Consider the following 22,303-nt stretch of genomic DNA (forward strand, 5'->3'; position numbering starts at 1 on the left):
CAGAGTATATGATTGAACAGTCACTTCTGACCTTAAAAGCTATGAAAATGAAGTGATGTGTTTTATGTAAACAGAAGTGTTTGTTCATATCCTTTAACCAGCTAATAAATGTCAAAAATTATTTGCAGCACCAGGAATGAAGAACATGTAGAACTCAAGAAAGGGTTTTACAGAGCAGATTCCAGGGGTTCAGCAGAGCTAAGAAGCATGACTGTGTCTGGCAGCACATCATGGGATTGTTCCACTCTAGAGACAAGAGGAGGTGACTTGAGAGAAGAAAGCACTTTAGAAAGACTTTCTGGTTTGAAGGACTCAGCAGGCTCAACAGAAGTGCAGTGTGTAAATCCTTCACGCTCAATGGAGTCCACGTTTACAGTGGAGTCCAAGATTGTAAATACTGTGCAGATGGACACTGATCAATTGGAGAGCGACTCTCAGGACTTGAACACTCACAAGGCTACAGCAGAAACTTCCATTCCTTGTGCTGGAGTACGGTCTGTTAGTGGAGAGGAAAAATATCATAAAAACGAACCAAAGCAACTTGAAGCCTTCAGTAAAGAGCACTTAGATAAAAAAAAGAAGGGCATTCAGAGGTTTGACTGGATTTCTGGGCACAGTAAGAGTTCTAGTCCTCACTATAAAGACATAAACAAGCCAACAGATGGAGCAACTAACTTATCCATCAGGGGACAGGCCGTGCATGAGGTGCCTCGTCTGTTGCCTCTGCCGGTATTCAGAAAAACGCTAAACCCTGTCTTGAACAAGTCGAAAACTCTGGAGAGTGTATCCTCTGACAGGACGGGGCTGGCAATGGAGGCCAGTTTGAGTGACTTGAGTTCTCTTAATGCTGCAGAGTGGACATTGCAAAAGCCAAGCCTCCAGATAAATGAAGATCTTGCTATCAGCAAACAGTCCTGGACGGTAAACGCTGAAGACTCTGTAGAGCGAATCCCACTGATGTCTCTAGAACCAACTCCCTGCAGCTCCTATGACATTGAGATGAGGCCGTATGTGTGCAGTGTCTTGTTAGAGGAGCAGGGAAAGGAAGAGCTTGGCCAGGAGGAGGATCCCACCGTGTACACGTGCATTGAATGCAGCATTTACTTTAAGAAAAAGGAACACTTGATGGATCACATGCTTCAGCATAACCAGGGACCAGGGCAGGACCAAGATAGAGATGCAGTTGGGGGTCAGTGTCAGTTCTCCTGTAATGAATGCGGATGGGCATTTGGGGACCCTGGCTCTCTGGAGCAGCACAAGAGGCTTCATCAGGAGTCCAGAGAGAAAATCATTGAAGAAATCCAGAAGCTCAATGAGTTTTCAGACGAAGGTCGAGAAGCCCGGCTGCAGTGTCCCAAGTGCGTCTTTGGAACCAACTCCTCTAAGATCTTCGTCCAGCATGCCAAGATGCACGTCAAGGAGAGGAAGGACCAAGGCATGAAGAATGTGAATCTCTTTGGCAGCACTGGCAGTGGAGAAATGCATGACAGCCCAGTGCACAACATCTACAAACACTTAAAACCAAACAAACACACCCCTGTGCAGGTGCAGCCACACAGCAGCAGTAAAGGACTCAGCACATGCATGCTCTGCAGCTTCCCCGCCCCCAATGAAAATATCCTAAAGGAACACATGAAATATGCCCATTCCCATCTTCCCTGGGACATAGAGATTTTTGAAGAGGACTCTAATCAGCCTGGAACTAGCAGGGATGCCTACAGCCCCGCTAGGCCAGGCCGATTTTCAGAGATGGATTATTTTGGCAAAGCCGAGAGACTGTTTCCCCAGCCTCACCGAGAAAGCACATCCCATTATGAATCTGTTCATAGCTTTTCCATGGGTCACCAGAGACTCAATAAAAGCAACGGAACTAATAAAAAGGACTTCCAGACATCAGAGTTTCACACCAGGAAAGCAGCCCCGTACGGTGCCCTGCACAAAAACTTAGGGCTGTCTACCCTTACCTCAGCAAAAGTTTATTCTCAGTTTGCCCTGCAGCAAATGAAAAAAAAAAGCACAATACACCACCTTGAGAGTGATGGGGACAACGTCAGGACTCACCCAGAGGGGCTGGAGGAGCTCAGGCACAAATGGGCATTGGCAAATGATGTTGGGAGCATGGAAGAGGAAATTTCTTTAACCACGGAAATAGATTTGACTGAGAATAGAAGCTTCAAACCCTTTGCTATTCCTCAGTCTGTTTTGGCCCTCAAGAGAACTTTCGGAGACACCTTGAAAGCAACAGACTCTTCTATAGCATCGGAAGAACAGCAGCATCAGTTACAGAAGATGGTCCCTGTTGTCCTTCTAGAGGAGATGAACCTTCATCCCCAAAAGACAAAGCAGCCAAAGGGGAAGCTGTACAAGAAAAAAATAGCAGCTCCTTCCAGGGAGTTCATGATGGACGAATCCCTCCCCTTAGATATTCTCTTGCTGGACTCCCCTCTAGAGGGTTCCCTAGAGCTAGATGACCTCTTGGATACAGACTCGCCCATGCTGAAGAACGAAGAGAGGAAATGCCCATATTGTCCTGACAGGTTTCACAATGGGATTGGCCTAGCCAACCATGTGAGGGGACACTTGAACAGGGTGGGTGTGAGCTACAATGTCCGTCATTTCATCTCAGCAGAAGAAGTGAAAGCTATTGAGCAAAAATTTTCCTTCCAAAAGAAGAAGAAAAAAGGTAGTATGTACTCAATTTATTATTTTTTTTACTTTTTTTTAAAACTTTTTTTTTTTTTAATTCCTCCCACTGAGGCTGGGTATGTATATTATGGTAGCTGGCCTGAATCTCTGAGTCTCTTGTCACAATACAACATCCATTCATGGCTTTTTCATCTGGTTAAGCTTTTCTCTTTTGGCATTATCACCTGGCTGGGGCTTTTACCATGTTATGTGCAGTAAAGTCCTCCCTTGGGCTTCCCATGTCTGGAAATATTTGTTAGGTGCTTTTAATATTTGTTAGCTGCTCCTGGATGATGCTGACAAATTGTCCTTCTTTTTCGCAGTTGCCAACTTTGACCCAAGTACTTTCAGTTTAATGCGATGTGAGTTCTGTGGGGCTGGTTTTGATACACGTGCCGGTCTGTCCAGCCATGCCAGAGCCCACCTGAGGGACTTCGGTATCACCAACTGGGAGCTCACCATCTCTCCAATTAACATCTTAAAGGAGCTGCTGGCCAATTCATCCCAACACCCTATGCTGCAGTCTGCAGTAGGAACGGAGCCTTCATCCCCAAACCGAGAGAGGGAGGTGCACGGGTTTGGACACCGAAAAAGCATGACCCCCATGTCTGAATGCAGTATTCCACGGTCTCCTTTATCCCCGTTCCCACCTGCGTGGGGAGACGAGTCCATGCAGTCCTTCCGAGACGGTAAGCAAGTCCTGAACTTACCTTGCAAGCCGAAAAGTGTATTTACTGCTAATCTAAGGCCAGATCCTGCCATCCTTACTCTGAGTAGAATTCGATGAAGGGGACAATTTGCAGAACAAGTTTCTATTCAGCATGAATAAAGGTGGCAGAATTGGGCCCCTTGTTATTAATCTCCATCCATACCTTGTTATCCCTGTGTCTTGCCATAAACTGAAGCCTGGGCTGTGCCAATGAAACCTGACACTGGCTTTTGAGCAGGCAAATAGATCTGTGGTGGTGGAGCAATAGGCAAAAGAACCTGCCTTTCTCTTCACACACAGCACAACATCCTTGAAAGCTCCTGTGGAGAGACCCAAGGGAAGAATTTTTTTTTATTTTTTATTAGAAGGATCAATCTCCTGCATTGAACTGGGTTTCTGTCACTAAAACCTATCAACCTGAAATAAGAGTCTGCCCCGTTTTTTCCTCACTCAGCAGAACTTTGGTAGGAGGGAGAAATGGCAAAGTTGAAGCCACTGGGACCAGTTCAGTGGCTTCCAGTTATTTATTAATTCTACTAGCACTCAGGTGTGAGTAGAATCCGTGGCCTGAGAAGCTGTGCATTTGCCCCATCTGCTGCACTCTTCCTGAGCCTAACATAACTCTGAGGGACAGGTAAGTGTTCAAAGTAACTATCAGCCACCCCCAAACAAAACTTGTTGCTGGTAAACTCACCCAGATTGGTTGATGCAAGTGACAGAAACCCAATGTCCTGGTTTTTAAAAATGTCTGTTTGAAACTATGGGTGCATTAATCTAGAACTGCAGTTCCCGTTAACATAGGAAAGTGCTAGAGAGCGTTCACTAGGGCAGTATAGTCCAATCTTAATTCCAGAATTCTGGCTGTAGGGAACCAGTGGCTGCCCTACAAATCTCAACACATGTAATCTCATGTTCAGAAATGCAGTCCAAAAAGTGGCAGGATCTTTGTGCCTCTCTGTAGCAAAATGGCTCCCACTGCTGCAGCGTCTGAGCACCTTGCAAACATTAATTTAGCCTTGTGACATGCCTTTCATATCAGCAAGGATTAGTATGCCTGTTTTACAATTAGGGAAATTGAGGTAAAGAAGCGCTAACTCCTCCAAGGGCTTGCATGGAATCTGTGGCAAAGCCTGGAATTGCACCCAAAACCTCCCAAATCTCTATCCAGTGCCTTAAACAGAGACCAGTGAGCAGGGTAGCTACTTCTGTAGGGTTCCTGGATACAGAAGCATAGTATATCAATGCTGTTGCCCTAGGGGTTTTTCGCCTTCCTCTGCCTAGGGCACAAGTTACTTGCTGGTTTGAACTAGAGTAAATGGTGGATTTGAACTTGAAATCTTTAAACGAAGATTTGAGGAGTTCAGTAACTCAGCCAGAGGTTATGGGTCTATTGCAGGAATGGGTGGAGACAGTGCTGTGGCCTGCAATGTGCAAGTCAGTCTAGATCAGTGGTCTTCAACCTGTGGTCCGTGGACCTCTGGGGGTCCACAGACTATATCCAAGATTTCCAAAGGGGTCTGCACCTCCATTTGAAAATGTTTAGGGGTCCACAAATGAAAAAAGGTTGAAAACCACTGGAGTAGATGATTGTGATGGTCCTTTCTGGCCTTAAAGTCTAGGAGTCTGAGTCTTCCAACCGCCCTCAATGGGTAGCCCTTCTGCTGAATGGTGACGGAACTCTGGACCTTGCAAGTCTGCTTCCCAGTGGAAGAGAAACTACTGATGCAGAGTCTGGGTCTATCCTAAGTGTGCCTTGCTTTATCTACCCATGCACACCAGTTCTGGAGCAGAGGCAGTCACAGACAGCATGCAGGCAAACCCTTCTTCCAGAAATCCCACCCCAGTTCCCAGGAAGCTTCTCTGTCCCAAGAATTCACTCCAAATGCAGAGAATAAAACAGAGAAATTCTCCTATCTGCCACAGCTTTTCTCCAAGAACGACTGCATAACAAAATGAACAATAATACAACATTTCTTCAAAAGACTAAAAACTCAATAAAAGGAACTTCTAAGGCTGTGTATGACGGCACTCTCTGCTGACACCTACCACAGCAATAATATCCTGGCAACTTTCTCAAAGTCCTTGAAACAGATGAAAAAAGGATGGTCACTGGAATTCCAAACTTAGCAGTCATCTTAGCTGTCTCTAGCTAAAATAAGGAACGTGCAATGTAGGGTGTGCTGGCATGCTCCTCGTGCCCTACGTGCATCTAAAAGGATTCTTGAAGATGAATATAAATGAATTATCTGAAAAACACAGCTCTACTTGGCAAGTCAAATCACAGTAGATGCATATAGCTTTGTGACTGTGGCTGGCTGCTAGTAAGATGTGAGCCATGGGCTTGTCATAGACACAGTGCCTTGATGCACTGCTTAGGTGCACCTCTTGCATACGCTCGTAAGCAGTTTTGGTGTCTTTAGAAATGTTGCTGCCTTTGGCTGGCACTTCAGCAGTTTCAAGCCACAGGTTCCATGAAAGACTGCAGAGATGCTTTTCTAATACGTGCAGTTTACTTAGAATACTGTGTTGGTCTTGTTAAAAATTAGCCCTACTCCCAGAATGTACATGTGTTCTTGTTAATAAATTAAATGAATGGAAAGGGAAGGTCCCTCAGTCAGTTGAAAGAAGAACAGGAGTACTTGTGGCACCTTAGAGACTAACAAATTTATTAGAGCATAAGCTTTCGTGGGCTACAGCCCACTTCTTCGGATGCATATGCATATGTGGGCTGTAGTCCACGAAAGCTTATGCTCTAATAAATGTGTTAGTCTCTAAGGTGCCACAAGTACTCCTGTTCTTTTTGCGGATACAGACTAACACGGCTGCTACTCTGAAACCTGTCAGTGAGTTGAGTCGCTTCAAAAGCCTTTCAATAGCAAAACATTCTCAATGAAGAGAGAGTTTAAAAAATGGGAGACCCTAACCCTCACTTTGGATTTTCAGTGTAATTCCAGTTCTACAGATTCCTCTTATCCAAAAGTCCTAGTTCTCCAAAACAAGTAGCCTGAGGTTAGTTAATTGCACTTCTGCTTATTCGAACATCCAGTTATCCAAAACTTTCAGGTGTCCCCAGGCCACTCCAATAAACAGGAGTGAACTGTAAATGCAAACAAGAAATGAGGGTGATTGCTCCAATGTTCTAAGTTCAGACATATTAATTAGGGCCAGTAGTGCTAATATTAGTGTTAATTCCTATCTCAATTGTTATGCCATTAGTCACCTTTAGGAAGTAATGTAGACCCAGTACCTATATTGAAAATGTTTCCTGCTAAATTTTGATCAGTCCACATGTCACATCCCTGTCAGCCTCAGAGCATTGCCAACAGTTTGACTTTTATCAAAGTCCAGGAAAAAAATTACCTACTCCAATATGACAGGTTTCAGAGTAGCAGCCGTGTTAGTCTGTATCCGCAAAAAGAACAGGAATGCTTGTGGCACCTTAGAGACTAACAAATTTATTAGAGCATAAGCTTTCGTGGACTACAGCCCACTTCTTCGGATGCATATAGAGTGAAACATATATTTTTTTCTCTTACTTAATTGGCCTCTCAGAGTTGGTAAGACAACTCCCACCTGTTCATGCTCTCTGTATGTGTGTATATATATCTCCTCAATATATGTTTCACTCTATATGCATCCGAAGAAGTGGGCTGTAGTCCACGAAAGCTTATGCTCTAATAAATTTGTTAGTCTCTAAGGTGCCACAAGTACTCCTGTTCTTTCTACTCCAATATACCTGTCACTTTGTGCCATGATAGTCAAACTGTTTAGCTATGTGATCCAGTGTGAATCTCTCCATAAAAACAGCATTCTCTTGACTTCCCAATACAAAGCCAACCTGACTGTGTCATGCTCTGGGCCCTCCAAAGTGTACTCCACTTAGGGCATAACATTTCAGCTTTGCTCAAGGAAAGCTACTGCTACAATCATGTGAACACTGAAGCTACTGCACGGAATCCTTACAATCTGGATTCATCCATTTGATGCTGCTACAGCATCAAAAACTATCTAAAAACCTGTCCCATGAAGTACAGAAAGAAAATGGGACTCCTGTGTTTGGTCAAAGAAACAGTAAAGAAATGTCTTGCCATCTCGGAAAGCACTGAGGTCCCACAGTGATTAGTACCGTACTGGAGCCTGAGTGGAACAGAGTCTCCTGTGCTTCCATTTCTTATCTAAACCCCGATCAGCTTGTTTATGCCAAAGTGTGTGTGTTTAGGAGAGAGTGAGTGTTAAATGATATGGCTGTGGGGAAAATCCAGCGATAAGCCTTGTTGCTCTGAAACCAGGGCTAGAGTATGGCAAATCCTTTAAAAGCTATCTCTTGGATTTAAATATTGCTTACTTTATTCTGTTTTATAGTCTCATTACTAGTGTGCTGGGGCAGTGGGATCTCAGAAAAAAAGGGATTAATTTGGAAAGCTAAAGGCCTATGTTTAGGGCTTCAAAAACTTGAAGTGTAACTAACACACACCCAGCATTATGTAGGTGCTAGTCACAACTCCAGAGTTAAGACTGAGTTGAGTTTTTTGCATTTAAATAGGGAACAAAGCCTCTTGATTATGCATAGAGAACACAGCGTATCCACCCCAATTTACAGCACTCCCTCCCTGAGTACAAAATCTACTTTCTGAGAATTTGAGTAAATCTTTTAATTAGTTTGAGTCCAACTGAATTTTAAAATGGCTCCTTCAAGACCTCTAGCACTTAGTGTCAGGAGAAGGAATTACCTAACAAATCTCTCTCGTGAGAGACTTCTGGGGTTTTTTTTACGCTAATTCCATAATATACACATTTTTGTCACTGCAAAAAAAAGTTAACGGGACACTGTAGCTTGCAATTGATAATCCCAAAAGCCAGCACATGAGTTTCATACAGCTGCTCCTTTGTGCATAGATAGTATTTTATGTTTTGCTATGTCTTTTGTTGAACTTATGCTTGTAAAGTATATGACTTTGCACCACCTGTAACACTCTTCATCTCAAAGCCCCTTATGAAGGTTAGTATTATACACCAACCCCACATCCAACCTCCATTTTACAGGTGGGTAGTTAAGGGCACATGGAGGCAAGCTGACTTGCCAAAAGTTACTAAAAGGGTCAGGGCACGTCAGGAATAGAACCCAGGTTTCCTGTCTGCCACCCCTCTGGTTTTAACTACTAACTCACACTGCCTCTTGTGAGTTACAGTTGCTGTGGGAATCATAAGGCTTAGCTGAGATGCATTAAACCTGTCCCTGGACTATGGTGAATGTGTAACACCTATGCTCATGTCTCTCAGAACAGAATTCCTGTTTCCTTCCCGTCCCCTTCCAGGTGTGGATCATGGAAAAAGCTGACTGGTATTGACTCTGGTTATTTGAGAAGCCCCTCTCCAGGCAGGAAATAGCTCGCTGTTAGACCCTACATTTAAACCATACATTTCTGGTGGCAATGCCCCTGTTGTCAGGATACACTTTGTCAGCTCAGCTTCAGGAGAAGATAGAAAGACACTAATTTCTTTTAGCATTTTATTAATTGCCCTCTAGGTTATGTCAATTTTCTGAAGTTGTCACGGTGTCCGGTGTTACAGGAATTAGCCAGATAAAGCCCTAAAAAGCAGCACCTCAGGTGTGCCACAGTAGCGCTGTAGTGTAGTCACTTGGTAGAGTGATGGAAGGCCTATTCCCATTGCTGTAGTAAATCTACCCCTCCAGAGGTGGCAGCTAGAATTCTTCCATCTTAGCAGTGACTATACCAGGTGTTAGGTATAGTTACTGCATCTCAGAGGTGTGAATTTTTCATACCGCAGAGCGACATAGCTAGGTAAACCTAAGTTTTAGATGTAGACCAGGCCTTGGTCTTCCTGCAGCAGAGGTTCTCCTACCGTCTTCTTCCTGTAAACCTCCCCATTTGCATGATACACAAACAAAAACTAACCAGAGAGTATCTGTGGAAAAGGGCTGTCTTGCTGAAAGATCTGCTCTAGCGCAACCAGATTATGGGTTGGATGCAGGAATTACTGGGTGGTATTCTCTGGCCTGGGTTATGTAGGAGGTCAAACCAGTTGATCATAATTTTCCCTTCTGACCTTAAAATCTAATTGCTTGTAAAAACATCTGAACAAATGAAAATAAAGGGGGGGAGGATGGAAATATCTGATGTTCAGGCCCATGGCAAGAATTTTAAGTTGGATCCAATAGACGATAAGAACTAGGGACATGTATTTGGATTGGAAAACGCAAGGTATAAAGAGGGTGGTGCAAAAAATGGTGCATTCTGAGTCAGGACTGAACCAATGGCTCAGTGGGAGAATTGTGCCGTTGGAGCTGTCATGTTTGTGTGAAATGTAAAGAGGTCTTGGCCCTGATGGTAACTGAAAACCTCACAATGTCTTTTCTGAGTAAGGATGTTAACCTGAGTGTCTTGGTCAAATTCCAGCTGGGGAATTATTCTGCCTCCCTGAATTTTCCCCCACTCCACTTTCAAGTGGTTATTGTATTCTTCACTTCCTGCCCTAGCCTATTGTGCTCTGTTAAACAGCTGCCAGTATCACCTGACAGGAGGCTGTGCTTAAGTGGCAGGCAAAGCGATCTTTGCTGATTGCTTGTAAAGCACTTTGAGGTTTTTCTGCTATGGAAGGTGCTAGGCAAATGTAAGCTCCTCTTTGCTAGAGGTAAACTTAGCTAGGATGTTGTTTGGTTGCCCATGATTTATCCTCTCCACTTGTTCAGTGTTCTTTATGATCTGTATCCTTCCAAGTACTTACTATAGCTCTCCTCCCTTAAGCTGTTGTTGCCTTTCTCTGTCCTGGGGACTGCTCTCATATCTAGCAGCCATTCCCTCGCCACCTTTATTGACCCTAAGTGCAAGAAACTGATACAGATCTAGAGACTTTTTGTATCTTTTCACCTCTTCCTGCTCTGGGACAGCTGATGCAGTAGCAATGGTGTCTGCCTGTTTGACTGATCTGCACCTTAATTTAAAAGAGCAGAATGCTAATCATGAAGAAACAGAAAACAGATATTATGCTGCCTTACCCAAACCCATGTGTCATTTTCCATAGGCACAGCACTGAACTGCAGTAATGTTGCAGGAGCAAATGTGCATTTGTATCATTTGTTAACCTGCTGCCCTGTGGACATTCAACGCAGAGCCAACAAGGTGGACATTTGCCCCTATGGCTGGAAAACAACTGGAAGAAGTGGGTGTTAAGGAGGAGATGCCTGGTGGAGGAGAACGGGGAGATTATCCCAGCTCAGAGGGACGGATGGTCTGAACTAATCCAGCAATTTCTAATCTCAGCTGGCTGCTGGATTGTTCTGAAAACCCAAACCAGTGTTTAAAAGGGAGCTGCCCCCATTGTGCTCAGAGATAAATAAACCCATCACTATTTAGCTAATGTGAGTGAACCTGAAGGTCTTATGCAGCAGAGAGAGCTTCTTCATAGCTAAACTCAGGGGCAGCCCTGTTGTTTTTGTCATGTCTGTTTGCAGCCCAAGCATTGATGGACTAAAGCTTTTCAAAGACTGATTGGATGGTTAATAAGAGAGCGTGCAACTATCAGCTGGTGCTTAGAGCTGACCATGGTCCCAGGCTTCCCATTCAAATACACAGCAGTGGTCCTCTGTGATTTAGCATCACCTGTTGAAAGCAGAATGCCACTTCCACAAAGCCAGCCCCTACAGGTGTATCCGTTTGGAAAGGATATCGGTCGTTCTGTGCTTTTCCTGGAGGTTTTCTTGGGTCAGTGGTTTTAATTTGTGCAGAGTGCTCACCTTTCTTGCAACCAGCTGCTCTAGCTAGAGCCTTCTAGGTGTGGCTTGTTGGTGGCTACCTACTTGTAGTGACAAGGGAAAGTCACGCTCATGTCTGTCTGTCCCTCAGACCAGTATATCTGTTTGGAGCCTACATATTCCAAGGAGGATGTATCTGCCTGTCATACCTACATTCTATGAGGTACCCCCCGAGAAAAGAAAGTCTCAGCACTTCCGTGTGTCTGTGTGCACATGCAGGGGTGGCTCTGTTTTTTGCCACCCCAAGCACGGCAGGCAGGTGGCTTTCGGCGGCGCACCTGCGGGAGGCCCGGTGGTAACGTGGATTCGGCGGCATGCCTGCGGGAGGGCCACCGGTTCCGCGGCTAGCTGCCGCCGAATTGCCACCGAAGCCGCGGGACTGGCGGACCTCCCGCAGGCATTCCGCCGAAGGCAGCCTGACTGCTGCCCTCATGGTGACCGGCAGGCCCCCCCCCCGCGGCTTGAGCTGCCCCTGTGCACGTGCACCGGACTCCTTTTACCTCCCTTCTCTTCTTCTTCATGCTGAACTGCCTCAACCAGGAAGGCTCCACCACCTTCAGTCATGATTCTCCCTTTTGGCCCATCCTTAGCTTGTCTATCTGAAGATCTTTTTCTCCCTTTTTGTAAGCCTTGATACCCTCTCAAACTCCACCTGCAGGCTTAATTTTAAGCTCTTCGATCCTGCTGCTTCTGTTAACCTGTGTGTGTGGGCCACAGCTGCGCAATCTAAAGCTGTAGAAAGCCTGTCGTTGGTTACTGTGCGAGCATTACAAAGCCTGTTCTGTTAGACATCCAGCAGTGTAGTCCGTCCCTGACGCAGTGAGATCAGAAGAGATCCTTTTTAGTTGTTTCACTCATACTGGATCACAGTCATTCACGAGATCTGCAATGCATCCATGGGAGGGTAGCTCATGACTTAGCACTGACCCAGTGCTAACTCTTGCACACCTATTTCTGTTAGTACTTCATGCTCTTCCGCCACGGTTTCCATTATGCCAGAGGCAGGAGTGCAGCTTCCCGCTGTTTCTCTCTGTCAGTCTCCTGCCCAGTGTGAGGAATGGAAAGTTACTCATGAGAGCAGGGAGTGACCTGAGCTGCTTTGCCTGCCCAGGGTTTTGTTTAAACAGGATGTGCAGTGACCTTTCACGGCAAGTGTGTGCACATGAAAACCAAGCTGGCAACTGTGAGAAGCTGCCACCTCTGCTGATCTGGGCTCCTTCCCTCAGAAATTTGCTACTTTCACTGATTTGGATTTCCAGATAAGTACCAAATATAGCCTACAATCCTGTGAACTGGACTCAGACTAAGAGGACCCTGTGAATTTATGGTCCATATATCCCAGACAATTCACTTCTTCCAAAGCCTCCTACAAAATTAAGAAATCTAATCTACGATTAACATCAGGCTTGACAAAGCCCTAGCTGGGATGATTTAGTTGGGGATTGGTCCTGCTTTGAGCAGGGGGTTGGACTAGATGACCTCCTCAGGTCCCTTCCAACCCTGACATTCTATGATAATGTAATAGAACTTCTTCCTGGCTCCATATCTCCCAATTCACTTAGTCTTGTAGTGAAGTACGCTCTCCTGGCACTGGCTGTATGTCTCAGAGGCGAGGCCTTGACTCCTTATAACCCTAAGTAGAAGGCCTTTAGTTTAGTAGCACTCCATGAACATCTCAGTCTGTTTGTGGGGGACAGGAGAGCATGAAGTGAATGGGCTGCAGCCTCAACAAAAGTGGATATGATGTTTTTAATTGTGCATAATGAACTAAAAAATATCCCAAGAACTTGAAGGAGCCCAGTTGTTTGACTTAGTTTGTGCACCACTGGCATGAGAACACTGTGGTCCCAAGATCTGACTAAACTGCAACTTTTTTTTCTCCCCATAGATTCATAGATGTTAAGGCCAAAAGAGACCATTATGATCATCTAGTCTGATCTGCATAGCACAGGCCAGAGAGCTTCACCTAATAATTATTTTGCATTCACTCCATAACTTCTAGTTGAGCTAGAGTGGATCTTTTAGAAAGACATTCAGTCTTGACTTCAAGACTGCAAGTGATGGAGAATTATCCACCCCCCTAGGTAAGTTATTCCAATGGTTACTTCCCCGCACTGTTAAAAATTGGAACCTTTTTTTCTAGTTTGAATTTGTCTAGCTTCAGCTTCCAGTCATTGAATCTCATTGTGCCTTTTTTCTGCTAGATCAAAGAGCCCTCTGCTTATCAGAAATCTCCCCTCTGTGTAGATACTTGTAGACCATGTTCAAGTCATCTCTTAACTTTCTAGTCAATAAACTAAATAGATTGAGCCTCTTCAGTCTCTCGCTCTAAGGCAGTTTTTTCATACATCACAAATCAGTCTTAATTCTCTTTCCAATTTTTCAAATTCTCCTCAAGTTTGGACACCAGATGTGTGTATATAGGGTTCAGTAATGGTCTCATAATGTTGTATAGCGCTATAATACCACCCCTAGACCTGCTTTGATATTTCCCTGTTTATACATATGAGGATGGTGCTCATCCTTTGAGCTACAGCATCACACTGGGAGCTCATGTTCAGTTGGTTTCCACCATGACTCCAGAGTCTTTCAGAGTCACTGCTTTCCAGAATACAGTAGCCCATCCTACAAGTATAATTTATGTTCTTTGTTCCTAGATGTGGCGGTTTTTAAATGCATGTTACTCAAATGAACCCATCTTACCAAGTTATCCAGCTCAGTCTGTACAACTGACCTGTCCCCATTATTATTTACCACTCCACTAATTTTTGTGTCATTTTCTACATCATTGATATAAATATTGAATAGCACTGGGCCAATCACCAATCCTTGTAGGCCCCCACTACAGATTATTGGATTTTGATTTCCCATTTAGAATTACTTTTTGCAACTTATCACTTCACTAGTTTTAATCCTTTTTATGTAGGTTGCATTGATTTTTATATAGATAGATAGTCCCATATGACATTCTGGTACAAATTAGCACTAAATACTTACAGATGTCTAAGTGTATTGTGTCAGTGCAGTTACCTTTTATCAACCAAAATTATAATCTCATAAAACAAAAATCAAGATTATTCTGTTTAAAATAAAAATTTTTTAAAAAAGCTGACTGGCATTATTTATGCTAGCATCCTTTAATCCTTCACTGACTTGCATCCCATATCTGCCTTACCATGATTTTGTCCAAGATTGATGTCAGACTGCCCAGCCTAAAGTTTTCTATATTCATCCAAGTTTTACCCCTTTTACACATTTGTTTTTTTTTCCAGGCCTCTGGAACTTCCGTAATGTTCCATGACGTGTTAAAAATGAACATCAGTGGTTCAGAGAACTCCTTAGCCAATTCTTTTAATACTCTTGGGTGCAAGTTATCCACTCCTGCAGCTTTAAAAATGTTTTACTTTTAAAAGTTTCTGTTTAACGTCTTCCTTAGTTACTAATGGAACAAAGTAAATAATTCTTCTTCCACAAACACACCCCCCACTCCCGCTTCATGCAAGAGCATCCACATCTCACCAGTCATATTGCCAGTTACCCAAGGGCCACATCTGATTTGTAGACAAGACCAGAATGCAGCTGTCCTCCATTTCTCAATATTCAGTATTGCTACTCAGAAAGACTACAGATTCCAGCATTCAGTGCTTCATCTGAACTAAGCTTTGGGCCCATGGAGACCACAGCTCCCAACATTCAATAGTCCTTGATCCATGCAGCCTGTATGGAGAACACAAAGTCTCAATGAGCAGTGCTTCATCTTGAACAGAATGACCAGCCATTGGAGTGACAGGATCTAGTGAGCTATATTCCATTACGTGAGCAATTTAGCCCCAGAGACTACGGGTCCTGACAGGCGCTGCTACCCCTTGCTGGTCATGTTACAATAGCAAAAATCACAAAGAATTCACTTTCTTCTGAGACTGAACACGGAGCTTTGTTAGAGTAGAGTAAGGAAAATAAGACTATCCTTTAAACTTGCCCTCTCTCTCCCTCTGTTTCACTGCAGAGGTTCTGCCTGGGACCTTCCCCGGACCCTTCCTACTTGGCCGACTGCTATCAGTTTAAAGAAACAGTGCACATGTCCTCATAGCCACTCACTTTTTTTTCCTATATAAAAACATCTTTTAAAAGATTTAATGTTTATCAACAAATTGTAGAGCCAGGTGAGTCACCAGCTTCCTCATCTCCTAGCCCTGAACTGATTCCCTTGTGTTATCGAGTCTCAAAGGTATAACAGTGGCCAGCTCTTGCAATATTGTGCATTTTTAAAGCTTTCTCCAGATCTCCTGGTATTTGGCAGGAATCTTACGAATTTTTGCCCTTGCTCAAAATAGCCACCATACCATTTCTTGCAATGGGACCGAAGCTGCAGGCTCCCCACTGTCAAATTGGTTGCTATTTACATATAGCCTTTGCAGGTCTAGGAGGTGGGGTTACCTCCTGGCTGGTATTTGACCGGCTTGGCTGGTTTTTGTATGGTTTTGCCAGTTGCCAGAAAAATAATTTAAGCTGCCAGGTTTTTTTATGTGGGTCTAAAGATTTGCATTGTTATCACAATACATGGGGATATCTAATGTTAAAAGTTTGTGTCCAGCTAAAGATACTGCAGTGTATTTAAGCAATAACAGATCAAAACTGTTGAAAATATAGCCGCTGTTTGCCCACCAACACACAAGTGCCCTTTTGGTGTGTGGGAGAGAGGGTTTGAGTCACACGAGAGCGAGGAGGTGTGCAATGTTATCAATCTTATCTCCGTGTTCTCTCTATAGATACTATAAGTGGCTGTTGAAGGGGGGTTGCAGAGTTGCCTTGTGGTTGGGGTTGCGGCAGACTTATTGTGATTGGGGTTGTGGTAGACTTGCCGTGGAAGGGGTGTGTCCTTTTTTTGCATTTCAAAAGTGGTAACTCTAGGTGGAGGTGAGCTGCCCCAGTCAACATGGCTGCCTCCTCCCATTATTTTCAATGAGACTGAAGACAGGCTGACCTCAGAAGATGGCTGCTACCTGGACTCTATATTTAAGAAATGAAACCGGGAACTGGTGGGGAATTGCAGGGAGGGAGCAGAGAAGGTAGACTGAGGGCTAGTGAATGGGGAGCAGGGAGATGGAGAGAGGCTAGGTGGATGGAGAAGATGACAGGAGAATGCCAGGGGAGGATGTGGGAGGGATATGAGGGCAGCTCCCGTACCCCAGGAGCTAGCAGAGGGAAGTCCCTTCCAAGAGGCCAGCAGTAAGGATGCATTTTGGGATTCTTTTAGGGTGAATTTACACCTGAAATGGTCTCTCTCAAAACTTGTGGGCAGGTGGTTTCCCATGTCTTCTATTACATTTATGTGCTTTGAGAGGAAGGGCGGGTGTCAAGGGTTACAGTGCTACACTGGGATTCAGGAGGCCTGGCTTCAATTCCCTACCCTGGCGCACAACTCCCTGTATGACTTTTGGGAGAGTCACTTAGTCTTTGCCTCAGTTCCCCCTTCTGTACAATGGGATAACAGCCCTGCTCTGTCTCCCTGGCATGCTGTGAGGATAAGTACATTAAAGATTGTGATGTGCTGGGATATTGTGATAATGGAGCCAGAGAAGTACCTTAAATAGAATGTATTTAATTTATCCAAGGGAAGGTTAAGGGTTGACTTTATCGGTCTCTTAAATACTTACACGAGGAGAAGATTTTTAATAACAGACAACTCTAATCTAGCAGACAAATGCATAATGAGCTCTAATGGTTGGATGCTGAAGCTAGACAATTTCAGATGACAAATAAGGTATATATTATTAACAGTGAGTGTGATTAACCATTGAAATAGCTTATCTAGGACCATGGTGGATTCTCCATCATTTGCAGACTCTATCTCAGAATGGGAGGGCTTTCTAAAAGATCTGCTGTAGCTCAACCAGAAGTTATGGGCTTGATGTAGGAATCACTGATGAGGTTATCTGGAAGTCAGAATAGATGAATCTCATGGTCCCTTCTGGCCCTAAAATCTACAAAAGGCAGCAGACAAAAACAATAGATGTCATTGTAATAATCTCATAACTTTTAAGCCAATTTTGAGGGCGGTTTTGAGGTTTGACTCCTGATTTTTGAATGCTACGGGAGTTTGTATTACTGGAGTAGATTCCTTTTTGTTTAAAACGCTTCTTAGCAGGACAGTGTCCTGGCAATAAGGGTGCAGTTTCCATTTGGATCACGCACAATTCAGTTCAGTTTGGAACCAGTGGAAAGTACCAGCTGCATCTCTTGTATCAAATAACTCGATCACTCTGAGACACAGGATCTTGGGATGCAGCTGTTTCCAATTACATTAGCTGGTGTCCAATATTTTTCCTCATCTAATTTTGTTAGGACTGGGTTTCCGGCCTTAAATGTGGGTGAGCTTCTGGCTGTATTCAGACAAATTAAAGCCTGAGATCTCTTAGATTTGGTGTCCCTCTGTTTCACATCCTTTTAAGTAGGGCCACTTAGGACAAAGGTATTAACTCTAAGGGTACGTCTATACTTACCTCCGGGTCCGGCGGTAAGCAATAGATCTTCTGGGTTCGATTTATCGCGTCTTGTCTAGACGCGATAAATCGATCCTGGATCGATCCCGGAAGTGCTCGCCGTCGACGCCGGTACTCCTGCTCCACGAGAGGAGTACGCGGAGTCGACGGGGGAGCCTGCCTTCCGCGTCTGGACCCGCGGTAAGTTCGAACTAAGGTACTTCGACTTCAGCTACGTTATTCACGTAGCTGAAGTTGCGTATCTTAGTTCGAAGTGGGGGGTTAGTGTGGACCAGGCCTAAGGTTGGCAGCGCTGTTCTGATCTGTTGACTGAGCTGGGCTTACTGCAGTGATTAAAGTTTGGGTTGCCCTAGAGTTCAGCAGAGCTAATAGGAGGTCTTTGTTAAGCGAATTCTACAGCAAATCTCTCTGCCAATCCATTCTCTTGTGGGAGGTGGTGGTTGAAAGCAATATGCTTATCCCAAAAGCTTAGCATTCTGTGATGGGAAGTGGGTGTTCCATAGTCAATGACTGTTTCTTCTGGATGCCAAAATGAGAGCGAGAGAGAGAGAGAGAGAGAGAGAGAGAGAGAGATGTCTTTTTTACCTTGAGTGCACTGAGAAGTAGTTCGGCAAATCTAGAAAAATAGTCACTGGCTGCCAGATAGGTATGTGTCTTCTGTTCACCACAGGGGTAGCGCTATTTTGTTCTCCTTAAGGGCCTATACCGTAATGCTCTGGTATGTGAGGTTGCATGAGTTGTGTGTGTGGCATTTTGGAAAAAATCCTAGGATGCCACCTTGGGTTTTAGACCTGCCCTATCCTGAGCCAATGTAGACATTCAGCTCACAGCCAGCACTTTGTGATAACTTGATGTCCCCTCACATATCCTTCCCAGTGTCATAGGCACCGACTCCGTGGGTGCTCTAGGTCTGGAGCACCCACGGGGAAAAAATTAGTGGGTGCTTAGCACCCACCGGCAGCCAGCACCCCCAGCTTCCTCCCAGCGCCTCTCGCCCGCCACAATCAGCTGTTCCGTGGCATGCAGGAGGTATTGGGGTTAGGAGGAGGAGTGGGGACAGGACGCGCTCGGGGGAGGGGGTGGAACTGGACAGGAAGAGGCAGAGCGGGAGTGGGACAGGAAGAGGTGGGGGGGGGGCTTCGGAGAAGGGGTGGGGGTAGGGCCTGGGGAGGAGCATCCCCAGGTCCTGGAGGAAGCTGACACCTGTGCCCAGTGTTTTCCTGGGGGGATAATGGGACCAACCATATGACTGCCATAGGTCATGCTTCAGGTTCAGAGAGTTCCTTTCTCATTGCATAGACGTCAGTTGGATCTGGGACCCTGATAAGTAACAGGGTCAGCCGTGTCTTGTAAACTTAAATATAGTTTACAACTGTGGAATAGCCCTAGTGGCTCCATTAATCAGTTCTAATTTCTGGGCTGAGGCTGGCAGGCCATTCAAACTGACTCCAATGTGCGCTTCTATAGCATTCCAGGCTTCTAGGGCCTTGTAAGATATTGGCCACCACTAGGGACTTTGCTGGTGCCTATTCTGATGTAAGTTGAAATCTCAAATATGTAAGTAGTCTCTGGCATCTAAGTGATACCTTCTCCGGATCTTTGCCATTTCTTAATCTTATGAGTGGCTCTTGGTCAGTCATAAGTCTGAAATCAGGATCCTCCAGATGTCTTGCAAACCTATGTGCTGCTCACTAGAGGTATTTTTTATTTATTTGAACATACTTGAAAGCCATCTGGAGCAATTTGTCCTGGGTGTCCAGTCATTCCTGTGTAGCTGGAATAGCACCCTCTGAGACGATAGCTGTTGATATCCACTGAGATGGCTGTGGCTTTGTAAACACTGGAAATATTGAATGGTACCAGGGTCCCGCAGAGGTCAGTGGTGGATCTGATACTAATCAATATTTTCATTAATGATTTAATGACTTGGATAATAGAATGAAGAGTACGTTTATAAAATTTGTAGATGACACGAAGCTGGGAGGGGTTGCAGGCACTTTGGAGGTCAGAACTCAACAAACGACCTCAACAAATTATATACAGTAACTCCTCACTTAGTCGTCCCGGTTAACGTCGTTTCATTGATACGGTGCTGATGAATTAGGGAACACGCTCGTTTAAAGTTGTGCAATGCTCCCTTCTAACATCGTTTGGCAGCCGCCTGCTTTGTCCACTGCTTGCAGGAAGAGCAGCCCGCTGCAGCTAACTGGTGGGGGCTTGTAACCAGGGTGGACCAGCAGCCCCGCTTTCAGTTCCCCGCTCCCTTAAGTTCCCTGTGCTGCAGCCGCCCAGCAGGCTATCAAGGCAGTTCAGCTGTACCTCCCCCCACTGCCATGTGCTGCTCCTGCTTTCTGCCTTGGAGCTGCTCCCAGACACTCCTGCTTGCTGTGCAGAGGGGAAAGGGGGGGGCTAATGTCAGGGTGTCCCCCTCCCCCCTGCTCCTGCACCCTGCTTACCCCTTCTCCATATAGAGCAGAGAGGGGACATGGACGGAGAGAGACAGAGTGAGCTTGGGGCAGTAGCTGCTGTCTCAACTTCCTGATCCACTTAAAAAGACAATGGACTTAAGAGTGGGTCAGCTTACTTAAAGGGGCAGTGTGCATCTCTCTCTCTCTCTCTCCCATACACAAGGTGTATGGCTGTCTCTGTCTGCTATGCCGTCTCCCCTCCCTCATGTTCGTGCTGCCTTGTGTGAGAGGCTACATTAGCAACAATGTGTTAGCACTTGGCTGAGCCCTCAAGGGTTAGTTTATCATTTAGCAGCAAGGCATTCCCTGGGAAATATCCCTCCCTCTTCCACCCTCTAACTTCACCACCTCAACCAAGCTTCACAATCATCATAGCTGTGAACAGTATTAAATTGTTTAAAACGTATACTGTGTGTATATCTATATAATATATTGTTTTATGTCTGGTGAAAAAAATGCCCCTGGAACCTACCCCCCCCCATTTACATTAATTCTTATGGGGAAATTGGATTTGCTTAACATTGTTTCACTTAAAGTCGCATTTTTCAGGAACATAACTACAACCTTAAGCGAGGAGTTACTGTAATTGAATGGGGCAGGGGTCTCCTGACCTGGCTGCCTCAACCTCTGGGCATGCTTCTCCTAAGGAAAGGAAGTCTTTGGAGCCCACAGGGAAGACTCTCAGAAAGAAGAATGCACTCTCTCACTCTAAGGAGCCAACTCCAAAAAAGGCCAGGTCCCCGTCAAGGTCCTCCGGCTCAAAGGATATTGTTGAGGTCTTCCCCCAGTCCTAGCAGGCTTGTGAACCCCTGAGCTCCAAGCACAACAAGCACAGCTCCAATAAAGCAGAGGTTCTCAAATTGTGGGGTGCGGAATATATTCTGGGGAGGCATGAGAAGCTTTAGGGGGTGGGGGGGAACTTACTGTGCACATTAAGAGCTGAGCAGCAGATGCTGGCTGGGTGCCCAGCTCTGAAGGCAGCATCACCACCATCAGCAGCAGAGAAGTAAGGGAGGCATGGTATGGTATTCCCACCCTTCTGCACTGCTGCTAGCAGTGGCACTTCCTTCAGAGCTGGGTGCTCTCCGCTCTGCCTTCAGAGCTGGACAGCCAGAGAGAGGTGGCTGCTGGCCAGGCACCGGGGGAGGCGGGGTGTAAACTACTACTGACACAAGGAAGGGTGTGTGTGTGATCAAATAAGTTTGAGAACCACTGCAATAGGGCACTGCTACCCTCCACCGGTAAGGAGGGCAAGCACAGGGTACCATTGAGTTCAGTCTTGCCATCAGCACCGAGTGATCCCACTCAGCTGTTGGTGCCATCGTGTACCTTAACCCAGCTATCGATACCAATGCAAGCCGTTCAGATGTGGGTGCCTGTACAAGCAGTATCCTCAGTACTGATCAAGACACAGTGCCAGACATCTACAATGCCAGCAGTATGCTCATCATAGTCAATACCATCAGCTTCAGCTATGGTGACCTAGGCTACAGCATTGGTACCAAGGTCCTTGTTGGTACCACAGGAATTCCAATACTCAAGGGACGTCTCAGCATCAGATGAACCAGTCCCCGTTGCTGACTGGTACCAAGCATCTCTTGATACTGAGCCATCAGTCTCCAAGCGGCCATCCTGTGGCACAGGATTCTCCTCCATCTTCAATAACTGCCTCACCATAAGAGGATGTGGAGAAAAGAAGACTCCTAATTGGTCTCCTCTATTTCAGTAAGGGGTTCTCCTACATTCCCCTTTGGGAATCTGCTTTTGACCAGTCACAGGGAGGACCACACAGATCACTAAGTATGGTGGAACCAGCATTGCATGCCACCCCTGCTTCATTATGGACTCCTGCAATAGCCATATTGGGACCCAGACCACCAGTACCATCCCTCAGGGGACCCGGGTTTCACATCCTCCCCATCCCCATCCACCACTCTCACAGGAGGAGACATTTGAGGAGCAGGAGATTAGACTAGATAAAGAAATCACCCCTGAGACTCCCATCTCATTATCGTCTCTGGATGAGGTGGTTGTGCCGCCAGCAACTTCAGGCAGTTTCAGGACCTCATTAGAAGGGTAGCAGACACTCTGCACATCCCTCTGGAGGAGGTCAAGGATTCACAACACAAGCTGGATCTCTTGCAGTTCACAGTGATGTTACCTA

General features: G+C 45.4%; 1 protein-coding gene across 10 annotated transcripts in view; it reads left to right on the plus strand.

Moving 5' to 3' along the window:
• WIZ (WIZ zinc finger) overlaps nt 1-22,303 on the plus strand; it is a 119,198-nt gene that overhangs the window by 61,137 nt on the left and 35,758 nt on the right. For 5 of the 10 annotated variants that reach the window (XM_042842949.2, XM_005304390.4, XM_005304391.5 and 2 more), the window contains 2 exons: nt 129-2,686; nt 3,009-3,374. The exons of 2 other annotated variants lie outside the window; for them this stretch is intronic. In XM_042842949.2, coding sequence (XP_042698883.2) covers nt 129-2,686; nt 3,009-3,374 — 2,924 coding nt within the window. The remainder of the gene's footprint in view (nt 1-128; nt 2,687-3,008; nt 3,375-22,303) is intronic. 3 more of the 10 variants (XM_005304392.4, XM_065576330.1, XM_042842950.2) reach the window with 2 other exon arrangements.

This window comes from Chrysemys picta, chromosome 22 (genome assembly GCF_011386835.1).
Source record: "Chrysemys picta bellii isolate R12L10 chromosome 22, ASM1138683v2, whole genome shotgun sequence".
In the NCBI taxonomy this organism is placed as follows: domain Eukaryota; kingdom Metazoa; phylum Chordata; order Testudines; family Emydidae; genus Chrysemys; species Chrysemys picta.